The sequence below is a fragment of the Bubalus kerabau genome, chromosome 7 (genome assembly GCF_029407905.1).
Source record: "Bubalus kerabau isolate K-KA32 ecotype Philippines breed swamp buffalo chromosome 7, PCC_UOA_SB_1v2, whole genome shotgun sequence".
NCBI classification, from domain to species: domain Eukaryota; kingdom Metazoa; phylum Chordata; class Mammalia; order Artiodactyla; family Bovidae; genus Bubalus; species Bubalus kerabau.
Window position 1 is genome coordinate 62,636,528 of NC_073630.1, and position 12,504 is coordinate 62,649,031.

The following is a 12,504-nucleotide window of genomic DNA, read 5'->3' on the forward strand; positions in this document are numbered from 1 at the left end:
ATTTTCAATTACTAACTCAAATGTATCTGTTCTTTTTTTTTAACTGAAGTATAGCAGACTTAACAATTTTATACTAGTTTAAGGTATACAACACAGTAGTAATTTCTCTGTTTTAACTTCTGAAAATTTAAGTCATTATACCAGTTTTCCTAACATGCTAATATAACACACAGACATTCTAGTTACCATGCTGTTATTTCCAAATATTACTATTTTTACTTTCAATTAAATGGAACTCTTCTAGAAGAGAATGTGTGGAAACAGATTATATTTGTCATTATAAATTTATGCTCCTTGATAAAATGGCCTAATACAATACCTTATTCAAACAAAGGAAAGGACCTCAAAAACAATCCAAAAGAAAAGATTTGCAAACTGGTATAAGCCTGGTAAGAACTCAGTAACCAAGTCTCCTCTTGTTTATAAAATGAATTAACTCAAGTTACACAGAACTATAAGCAAGCCAGACAGGCGCACATCAGTATGCTCTCTGTTGCCTAGCATTTCTTTACCATAACTGAACTACACATCTAATTTCTAAAACAAACAAACAAACTTCATCATATAAAGTTCCTCTAAACTCTAAACTTCTAGTGGTCCTGCAAGGATTTCTGGTTGAAATTTACATCATTTTTCTAAAATTTCACACTATGTAGTAGTATACTTCTAATAAACAGGATTCTAATTGTTTCAGAAGAAATGTAAATACTTCCATTAGAAATTCATTATTGGTAATTATGGTATTATGTGATCAAAAGTCTTATATTTTAATATAATGTTTATCATAGCAGATAGTGTTTAACATACTGACTTGCAAGTTAGATTCTGGGCACACATTCACTAAATGAATAAACAAAAAGGTGAAAGTGAAGGGGAGGGGAGGAAAACAGAAGCTCTTAGAGGGATAATTAAGAAGGACAGCATCAGTCAGTTATTAACACCCTGAAAGTCCTTCATAGACTAATAAATTACCCAAACAAGATTCTGAAAGAATGTGACAGAAATGGGAAAATAGAGGATTGTGATACAAAGCGCCACACCTGGTTTGGAAAGGATAGGGTAAGCCTTCAGTATCTGGGACAGATAAGAAGTCAGGTCCCTAAAACTCACTCCACAGTTTTACCTAGGCCATGTGTGCTAGCCTGAGTCACATGGATACCTGTATGTAGTTTATAAAATTCAGTATAGACAGTAAGATGGAAAAAGATTTTGAAAACACAAACTATAAACTGCCAAATCAATAAAACGTGAACAGCAACATACACTGCAGAAGACTGGGATACTGTTCTCTCACAACTGCTGTCAAGAGCCTCTTCCTTGCCAAGCACTAAAACGGGCGCTGATGTACAATAGCTGTGACATAAACACCCCGGCACAGAGCTTAAAGTCGACAGACAGGAAGACATTTAGATGTTAACAGTAGGTACAGGGGGTTCAGTAAAGTACACAGAAGGGATGTCTTACATAGTTTAGGGAATATGAGAGCACGACATTTAAGCTAATAAATAGGAAGGGGGTTCAAACAACAGGCACCAAGGTCTGGAGCCTCTGACAGAGATGAACACTTGTCCTTAAAATAACCTTCTTCACTTGGCTCCCATAAAATACCAAGCTTTCCTGATTGCTCCACTTCCCTAGCCACTTTGGTAAATCTCCTCTGCTTGATCCTCCTCCTCTTCCTGACCTCTCATTGTTAACAGTGGCCCAGAGCTCAATTCTGACACTTCTTTCCTGTTTACATTCTCTCCATGATCTCATCTAGTTACACTGGTTTTAATACCATTCAAATGCTGCTGATCCCAAATAAGTATCTTCAGCTTAGACCTCTCCCCTGAGCTCCAGATTCCTCTACCAACTACCCACTCTGCATCTCCATTTGGAAGCCTATCAGGCATTTCTGAGCAAAACAGATTTCTTGACTTCCCTGTATCAATGTTCCAGTCTTTATAAATGATAACACCATTCACCTAGTTGCCCAAGCCAAAAAAAACATGGAGTTATCTTTGAATCTTCTCTTTCCCTCATACCTTACATTCAATCTATCAGCAACAACTTGAAGGTTATATCTTCAAAAAGCACATACAGATTGTGACCACTTCTCACCACCTCTTCCATTACCACCACCCTGGTACAAGCCAACTTTGTCTCTTGCCCCCCACTCACTCTAACAGTCTCCAAACTGATCTGATTTTGCCCCACCATGGTTTATTACCTTCATAGCAGCCCAAATAATTTTCTTTTAAGATCCATCAAGTCATGTCATTTCTCTATTCAGTACTCCAATGGCTTCTCATCTCACAGAGACTAAAATCCAGACTCCTTTCCATCCCAAGTCCTTCTGGTAGGTACCAAAGACCAGTCATGACTTAACAAGATTTGCTGCTATTTCTTTCAAAGTCATCAAGCTCAAACATTTCTACCTCAGGAGGCTTGCACCTGCTTTTCTCTGTTTAGAGGAACTCTTCCTCCAAGTGGAGGGAAGCTTACCACTTAAATTTATGCCCCAATGTCACTCCCTCAGAGGGGTTTCCCAACCTCTTATTTAAATAACCCCATTGAAAGTGAAAGTGAAGTCGCTCAGTCATGTCCGACTCTTTGTGACCCCATGGACTGTAGCCTACCAGGCTCCTCTGTCCATGGGATTCTCCAGGCAAGAGTACTGGAGTGGGTTGGGTTGCCGTTTCCTTCTCCAGGAGATCTTCCCAACCCAGGGATCGAACCCAGGTCTCCCACATCACAGGCAGACGCTTTACCATCTGAGCCACCAGGGACTGATTGCCACCAAAAGCAGCTATCCCTTTACTTGTCCTCATAGCATTTATAATGACATTATTTTTTTTTAACTGCAGTAGCCTTAACAACTAGAAGTGTGCCACAGTAAGTGCTCAGTGAACACTTATTAAATGAAGGGAACAGGTTTACCACAAACAGTACTCTGAATGAAGGTAGATTTAGGGAATCACTAACACATGCATACTACTTAAGGCCACAGAAGTAGATGAGACTGTCCATAGTGAAAAGAGATATGACCAAGTTAAATTATTTTAATTATACTAAAGGAAGCTTCCATTCAAAGAAATCTAATAATAAATCTTTAAACAATTATCCTCTGCTCTCATCATTTATCTTTTATATAAACTTAGGTTTTCATATAGTTTTAGATCTTAACTTATTTTACACATAACTCTTAGAATGAGGCTCAATTCAAAATAAGACTACTCTAATTGTCTCCTGAGTAGACTAAATAGTAAGTGACAACTCCAATGATTACGACTATCTAATGAAAATGCCAATACCTCTGCATCTTCATCAAGCTGTAATTGCTTGGCGATGGCTTCATCATTTAATCTGGAATCATCTGCATTTTGTGAAGGCTATATTTCAAAGAAAATCAAGCAAGAATAGCATAAACCTTAAGTTCAAAATAAGGTGCTTTTTTTTAAACATAGATGAATAAATATTGGGTTGGCCAACAAGTTCGTTTGGGTTTTCTGTAAAACCATATGGAAAAACCTGAATGAACTTTTTGGCTAACCCAATACATCAATGAGAGATAAATATAGTCTCAACGCAGCATCAGCCAAAAAATTATGTTCACATCTACTCCATGATCACATTCAATTTCCTAATGAGCAAATATCCTACAGACAGATGATTCTCACATATTCTATTGAAATATCCAAAAGAAATATCCCCAAAATACTATCTAATGTCTTGACTTCAGAAATAGCCCAACACTGGCAAACCAATAGTGAGAGAAATTACACTGTCTTATGGAGGCACTAGTGAAATCAACACACACACACCACGTGCCAGGTTCCCACGCAGGGAACTACTTTATTTATCTGTATTTCTGTTTCCTAAGTGTCCAAAAAAAAATAAATCCAACCATCAGCCTGAAAGGTCAAATGTACAGAATGGGTGGGCTCTATTCTAAGTTACATATTCATGACCTCACTTGGGAACAATTATGTTGTCCAGTTTTGTCTAGCTGAGGTTAACGGTAAAATTAGTTTACATTCTGAGTATTTAAACACTAAGAATTACAGTTTATTCTCATGATTTAAATGATCTTTTCCCACTTTCAAATATTAGAAGCTTCAATGTGTGATATGCCAATTTCTTCATTCTCCAAAACAGCATCCACACCTTTTACCCATAGGAAAATTATTTTCATCAATAAAATGTTGATCTATTTATAAAATTCACATTTCACCTCTTATTAACAACAGTGAACGGGGACAAATCCTGAACATTCTTGCCAGCGTGGAGAACACTCACCTCTTTTCTTCTGCTTGCCACCATCTTCTTATCTGATCTTTGGATGCTTCCAGTTCCAAAATAATCAAGCACTGATGTGGGGGTAAGTTTTATTGGTGACAAAGGCTTATTCTTGGTCTTAGTGTTTTCCTCATTCTTTTTCATGTTTGATGCTCCAAGATAACTATTTGTAGATCCTCCATTTTCTTTTAATTTAGAGGCTGTCTTCTTACACACAAAGTCATCGTCTTCATCTTAAACGAAACATAACCAAATGTGGTTTGATAAAACATCAATTCTAACTACAAAAACAACCATTTCCACCAACTTTCTAAAAAATATATACATGCTATGGGATGCTAATGACTTTTTTTCTTGCTATCTCCTAAATTCAACAGTTACCCTCACATTTACCAGTGCTAGGTCTGTAATACACCATATCCCCCACTGACTACCCAGAGTACATAAACATGTATATTTATTCACGTAGTCAACAAATATTTACTGAGTGTCCATTATGTGCAAGGCACTGAGGATACAGGAGTGAATAAGACAGACAAAATTCCATGCAATTATCCTTCTGTTAAAATTAAATAAAATTTTTTAAAAAGACAAAATTCCTGCCCCTATAAAGCTTGGCACCTAGAAGAGGAAATAGATACAAACATATGCCGTCAAGTTATAAGTGCTATGAAGAAAAGTAAAACAGAATGAAAGATTGACAGTGGATGAAGGGTTCTCTTTTAGATAGGGTAGTAGAAACAATCCAATTTCACTACTGACCATCTGGTGATGTCCATGTGTAAAGTCGTCTCTCATGTTGTTGGAAGAGGGTATTTGCTATGAACAGTGCGTTCTCTTGGCAAAATTCTGCTAACCTTTGCCCTGCTTCATTCTGCACTCCAAGGCCAAACTTGACTGTTACCCAGGTAACTCTTAGACTTCTACTTTTGCATTCCAATCCCTTATGATGAAAAGGACAACTTTTTTGGGTGTTAGTTCTAGAAGGTGTTGTCGGTCTTTACAGAACCGTTCGACTTTAATTTCTTCAGCATCAGTGGCTGGGACATACACTTGGATTATTGTGATGCTGAATGGTTTGACTTGGAACTGAGATCATTCTCTTTTGAGACTGCACCCAAGTACAGCATTTTGGACACCTCTGATGACTTGAGGACTACTCCATTTCTTCTGAGGGATTCTTGCCCACAGTAGTAGATATAATGGTCATCTGAATTAAATTTGCCCATTCCTATCCATTTTTAGTTCACTGATTCCTAAAATGTCAATGTTCACACTTGCCATCTCCTGCTTGACCACATCCAATTTACTTTGATTCATGGACCTAACATTCCAGGTTCCTGTGCAATATGGAGAATTTTCAGCAGGGCTGTGAGTAATCCAAGTTAAGTCATGTCCTTTGGATTACACAATATCAAGGGATAAAAGTGAATGCAGGGAGCCCATTTAGGAAGCTGTTCTGCACAGTTAGAGAGGAAATCTGAAGCCTTGGATTAGGGTGGTAGCTGCAGAGGTGGGAAGAGGCAGAGTACAGCTACATTTTGAAGGTGGAATATCTAGCAATATCTAACCACTGAAGACTTTAAACACTTTGCTGTGCTACATTTTATGTTTCTAAAATGTTTTCATCGAACATCTGGCTTTAAAAGTCTTTATAAGCATGCATGACAATACATAACTAGAGACCCCAAAAAATGCACCTCAAAAGGAACTCAGTAAACTCTTTTTGTTTGGTTCAGTGATTCACAAGATAAAAGGCTTTTCACTTTGGCCTAATTAAAAAAAAAGAAATCCAATGAAAAGAAAAATCTAAAAGGCAGTTGCCAGGTCACTCTGGAGGAGCGAGTGTTCACTCTGTAAGTTTGTTATTCAAGGCCACCTACGAATGAGCCTTGCTTCCTCTCTAGTACTCATTCAACCACTAGTATTTGCTAAGGGTGTTATATGGCAGGAACTATGCTATTCCTAGGTGCTGCCATCTCAAACATAAAAAGTGCCTAAGATATATAAAAATCAAAAAGGATTTAGTCTTATTCTCTATTTATATTAAAATGAAACTATAAACAATGCATAAATAACTCTTAAAGGTTTCTGAGTACTAAACATAAAAAGTAATCCACTATATAAAGCAAAAATATAACAGACATCTCAGAGAATGCCCATTCAGCTCGCCACAAGTCCATGTTCCCTTAAGGACTTACACCCCACTTGACATCCCAATGGCCTCCTATAACCACAGATATATTTATTAGATGGCTCCATATTCCATAGGGCTTCCCAGGTGGCGCTAGTGGTAAAGAACCTGCCAATGCAGGAGAATACCAGACTCGGGTTCAATCCCTGGGTCGGGAAGATCCCCTGGAGGAAGGCATGGCAACCCACTCCAGTATTCTTGCCTGGAGAATCCCATGGACAGAGGAGCCTAGTGGGCTACAATCCATAGGGTCACAAAGAGTCAGACACAACTAAAGCAGCTTAGTACTCATGCACATATTCTGTGCCATCACAAACTGGACAAGGAATGGGCACTTGAACAAGGTGGGTCCAATCTTACCCTTAATCGTTTTGCTGAACTCACATGTTTAAACTAAGGTGCTAAAGGTTTATTCTTACATTCAATGAGACTCAACAATGACCTAATAAATTCCATTTTGCTCACAACAAGCTAGGTTTTCTTCTTAACCTGCAACCAAAGATTTTAATTAAAACATACTCATTTTACTTAGCTTCAACTATAGCCAATCTACCTTCAAGATTAAATTAAAAATTCGCTCAATCCTTCTAAGCACAATGCAAAGTTCGATACACTTGCCGAATTTCAGTTTAACCATGTGTTGACAAGAGTCAACAGACTAAATTCAGTCTCTCATATATCTGTTCTCCCTACATGACAATCAGTCCTTCACTTTCCCTGCCATCTTATTCAGATGGTTCTGCAAAGTCTAGGTGACATTATCCCCATTCCACGTAGGTACAACGGCCACGCAGATCACCCACAGCAGTCCTAGTAACCACAGAGAATATAATCTGAAACTTCTCTCCTTCTAAGATAACAACAAAATGAACTGTTATAGCAACCCAAACAATTTTTTTAATAATTTCTTGTTTGTCGATTTTAAATCCCTACACTCAGTTAAGGTGCAGCACAGGCAAACCATCGGTGTTCAGCAACTACTCTCCCTTAGCAGCCAAAACAAATTGCACAAAATGCCTCTAAAAGAAGATTCAAAACAAAATCACTGATATCTAGCTTTAATAAAAATAAGAAAACAACAAACCTGGAAGCTCCTAGGTGTGGACATCCAATACATCTCCTTAGGCCATAAGTGCAAAATTAAGAGCATAGCTAGTATATATAAGACTTCCAATCATATCTGAGAGCTTATTAAATTTTACAATTTTTACTTGGTTTAAGTTCAACAACTGTACTTTTGGGCAGGAAGGACTCCTTTAATGGAGAAAAATAAATTAAATTGTATTTACGAAATGACAGTCCTCTACTAGTTTTTCCCTCACTTTAAAAATGTCAAAGGCAGTAACATTTAATTTCCACTACATCCACCCATGTATACAAGCAGTATGACAGAAAATCTTGGAACTGAATGGATCAGGTTATGCACTATGTTTTTCTGTTATAGTTCTTCCCCCTTCACTCAAGAACTTCATTTGTATAGCAAATATTATAACTGTCCTTAAGGAATTAATTCAGACGAGATCAACCACTGCTACCCCAGAAAAGGAAACAACGGTATTAGCGATATTTGCAATCCCTAGCTTAACCCTTTCTCTAGCAATCTCATAAATATTCACAGGTAACAGACTAGTATGAAATTTAGTGAGATCCAGAATTTCTAAGACTATCAGATTAAAAAGATTGTTGGCAAGGGTATAGGGAAATGGGACCTTCATATATGCAAAAGGATCTTCTGGTATTTAAAAATAGTAAACTTTAAAAAACCTTTATGGGGGCAAACCTGCAATATATATCAAAATCTCAACTATGCATACCCATTAGTCGGACCCAGCAATTCCACCTCTAACTAATTAGTCTAAAAACAAAACAGACTTCCCTGGGGATCCAGTGGTTTAGATGCCACGCTTTCACTGCAGGGGCCGTGGGTTCACTTCCGGTTAGGCAACTAAGATCCCACATGCTGCAGCCAAAAAACAAACAAACAAACAAAAAACATACAAAGATGTATGTACAAAAATGCTTGTCATGGCATTTGTCCATTCAAAAGTATAAAGAACAGACTGCAAGAGGGTAAGAAAAGATGAAAAAAAAATTAAAGGACTGGAACTTCCCTGGTCCAGTGGTTAAGAATCCACCTGCCAGTGCAAGGGAGATGGGTTTGATCACTGGCCGGGGAAGATTCCCCATGCTGAAGAGCAGCTAAGTCTCTGTGCTACAGCTTCTGAGCCCACGCTCTAGAGCCCATGCTCTGCCACAAGAGAAGCCACCACCACAAGCGGCCCACGCATCGCAACTAGAGAGGAGCCCATGCTCACCGCAACCAGAGGAAGCTTGTGCAGCAACAAAGACCCAGGGCAGCCGAAAATAATAGCTAAATATAAGATGAATACAGTTGAGGCAAAAAAGACAGCCTCAGCTATGAAGTGGCACCAAAGACAGAGGTAAGTGAACACTGTTCATAAAGTGGGAAAACAAATTACCAGAATATCTACTATTATGTTCAATCCTGTAATGGATTCTATGCTCCGACAGAAAGTTACAATGCATATACATATTTACTGACATCAAGATATGCTTATGTTTAAGTGATAAAAGATATACAACAAGACGTTTAGTGATATACCTAAATCTACTCATTTATGCTTTTAAATTCATGTTCAAAGATCTGAAAAGAATAAAATGTGAGCAACTTTTATCTCTAGATTGGGGATTATGGGTGGTTTTAATTTCTTTCATCGTATGTTTTTCATCTTTATATTATATTTGTCTTTCTTTTTAACCTACATCTAATATTTACAACAAATCGACTATCTCCTAGAAACTCTGTCCCTTTGGCTTTCTGAGACAGAAAGGTTTGGCTTTAGCTTCTCTCCCCATTTTTCTTTGCTACTTCTTTCATTACTTATTAACATCTCTGCTTATTTTGTCACTAGCTTCAGGGACTACATGGTATCTATCTAATATATGATATAATAAAAATTTATAATAGCTATCATTATTGGGCATTCAACTTCATGCCAGGTACTCTACCACATTCTTTAGAATCCACTACCTTTAGTCAACTAGTTTTCTTAGTCAATAGATGGACTCCACATGTATTGAATGTGTTTTCCACATTCCTGGCAAACACAGAATTGGCTTAAACACTTTCAAAATAGAGCAGTGAAACCCAACACAGCCTCCTCTCTCTTTAGTGAATAGCACTTACTGTACTCCTTAGGAGAGCTCTTCCTTATATTAAGCCAAAATATTTCCCTGTGAATTCTACCTATTTTCCTTTTCTCACATTCAGCATTTGAAGACTGCTCTCATTCTCCTCTTTAGCTCCTCTTCCCTACAAATGGTAAAACAGTTTCAAACGACTCACCATTTGAGTTACTGGGAAGATTAGATTTTTAAAAATCAAACTGCCCAGTATAGCAACTCATCATGCTATAATAAACATTCAATAAATAATAAAGCAGTATTCTCTGATAAAAACAATACTGAATAAGAAATCCAGAAAACTAAAATTCTAACCTGACTTCAACTTATTTTATTTAATTATCTGAGACTCACTATCCTCCTACATAAAATGTTGGACCAGACAAACTCTTCAGATTTTCCGTCTATAATTCTGAGAATCTGTGAATGGTCACATAGATTTTGTAGCTTCCGTACTCAGTACTGGTGAGAATGTGATAAGTATGTACTAATATAAACACTAACTATGAAAGTGTAAACTAGCACAACTTTTCTAGAAAGCAATTTGGCAAAGAAGTTCATAACATTTAGCATAGTAATTCTTAGAGTGAATCAGAGGTGCTGACAAATATTTATATACAAATATATTCATCACACTATTGAGAACATAAAAATGTAAGCAACAAAAGTATTTAAAACTGGAAGGGTTATATAAATTGTGATCTAATCATATAATGAAAGTGAAAGTGTTAGCTGCACAGCTGTGTCTGAATCTCTGCGACCCCATGGACTGTAGCTTGCCTGCCAGGCTCCTCTGTCCATGGAATTCTCCAGGTAAAAATGCCATTCCCTTCTCCAGGGGATCTTCCCGACCCAGGGATCAAAAACTCAGGTCTCCCGCATTGCAGGCAAATTTTTTTTTACCATCTGATCCACAAGGGAAGCCCAATCATATAATAGGTTCATGGAAAACCAAAAATGTATCACTTTGTTCTTTTAAGTTAGCCTTAAACATCATTCCTAAAATAGTTTCTTTTCATAGCCTTCTCTACTAGAGATCTCTTTACAATGGTGGAGGGTAATACAGTCCCTCTCTGAAATTTTGGCTTAGAATACATGGATTTAAAACTAAAAATTTAAAACTAAAAATATCTTCAAGCTATAGATTCCAAAAATATATTATACCTAAACACAAACATAATTTTATAAACATTTTCATAAATACTAAGTAAAATGTAATTCTCAAGAAAAAAAAAAAGAAACATTCTGCATGAAATATCAAGTATGTTTTCACTGTACTAAGAAGAAATTGTATCCAAATTCCTTTTTCTCTACTAACCACACCAAAAATGGTTCTTCAGGCGCCTGGAAAGCAGGAGCAATTCTAGTGAAATACAGTTATGCAAGAAGAAAAAAAAATTAATGTTTAATTTAATACTTATTTAGTGCCTTGTGATTTGTGCACTTCTCCAGAGTCTTTAGAGTTGTGTGGGGAAAACTAACACCCAAACGCAAATTCACGACCCTGTGTTTCTTAGGGTTTCATCAAGGTAACACTGAAAAAGTCACAGGCGTATCTGAGAGCATGCTGTCACCTTGCCTTGGTGACACCAGAAAACCTGAACAAAGCAGCAGTGCTGCTCTATCTTAGGACTTCTGAACTAGCCAGCTTAAAATCCCTTTGAGCTCACATGCTCAGTCTTGTCCAACTGTTTGCGACCCCAGGGACTGTAGACCACCAGGCTCCTCTGCCCATGGGATTTTCCAGGCAAGAATACTGAAGTGGAGTGCCATTTCCTATTCCAGGGGATCTTCCTGATCCAGGGATTGAACTTGCACCTCTTCTGTCTCCTGTATTGGCAGGTGGATTCTTTACCACTAATGCCACCTGGAGAGACCCCTAAAACTCTTTTGGCCCTGCTGCTGCTAAGTTGCATCAGTCGTGTCCGACTCTGTGTGACCCCATAGACGGCAGCCCACCAGGCTCCCCTGTCCCTGGGATTCTCCAGGCAAGAACACTGGAGTGGGTTGCCATTTCCTTCTCCAATGCATGAAAGTGAAAAGTGAAAGGGAAGACACTCAGTCGTGTCCGACTCTTAGTGACCCCATGGGCTGCAGCCTACCAGGCTCCTCTGTCCATGGGATTTTCCAGGCAAGAGTACTGGAGTGGGTTGCCGTTTCCTTCTCCAATGCATGCATGCATGCTAAGTCACTTCAGTCGTGTCCAACTCTGTGCGACCCCATGGACAGCGGCCTACCAGGCTCCTCCTATATATTTCAAAACCTGTACCAAAATATTATGAAGTTCTAGAAGGCAAAAAAGGCCGGGGATCAGAACAATGCAACTAGCTGCTTGACAAAGACCATCATTTAACAGGTGTTGTTATGACCAACCTCACGTAAAATAAGTATATTACAATTCTACACAGTGTATAGGGATGAAACATGCCAAATAAAGTTATGGTTGTTTTCCTTTTTTAACATTTATTCTTGTTTTCTAATGAACCTAAATTTGTTCTGCCTTGTCAGAAGCCAAAGGCAAAATTGTGTTCTTTTCCTCCCAGAAACTTATAATAAAGTAGTGATAAATAAATCTAAGTCAAATTTCTATGACCTACTTGAAAATTTGGCAATTGAACACTCAGAATCTCCCCCCAGGATATTTGACTCCTTTTAAAAACACCATTTATTTTTATTTATATACAACATAACCTCAAAGATGGTAACAGTCACCACGTAAACTAGCATTATCCAACACACAGCAGAGAAACTGCCTAGAAAAGAAGATTGCTTTGCCACTCTGAGTTAGATACATTCATTTATTTAAAAGGGTAACAAATGAAAGA

The 12,504-nt window shown here is 37.8% G+C and overlaps 1 protein-coding gene across 18 annotated transcripts in view; it reads right to left on the reverse strand.

Annotated features, from left to right (window-relative positions):
• RFC1 (replication factor C subunit 1) overlaps positions 1–12,504 on the reverse strand; it is a 126,853-nt gene that overhangs the window by 31,903 nt on the left and 82,446 nt on the right. For 17 of the 18 annotated variants that reach the window (XM_055588297.1, XM_055588296.1, XM_055588300.1 and 14 more), the window contains 2 exons: positions 4,282–4,514; positions 3,297–3,374 (listed from right to left, as the gene is read on the reverse strand). In XM_055588297.1, coding sequence (XP_055444272.1) covers positions 3,297–3,374; positions 4,282–4,514 — 311 coding nt within the window. The remainder of the gene's footprint in view (positions 1–3,296; positions 3,375–4,281; positions 4,515–12,504) is intronic. The other variant, XM_055588298.1, reaches the window with a different exon arrangement.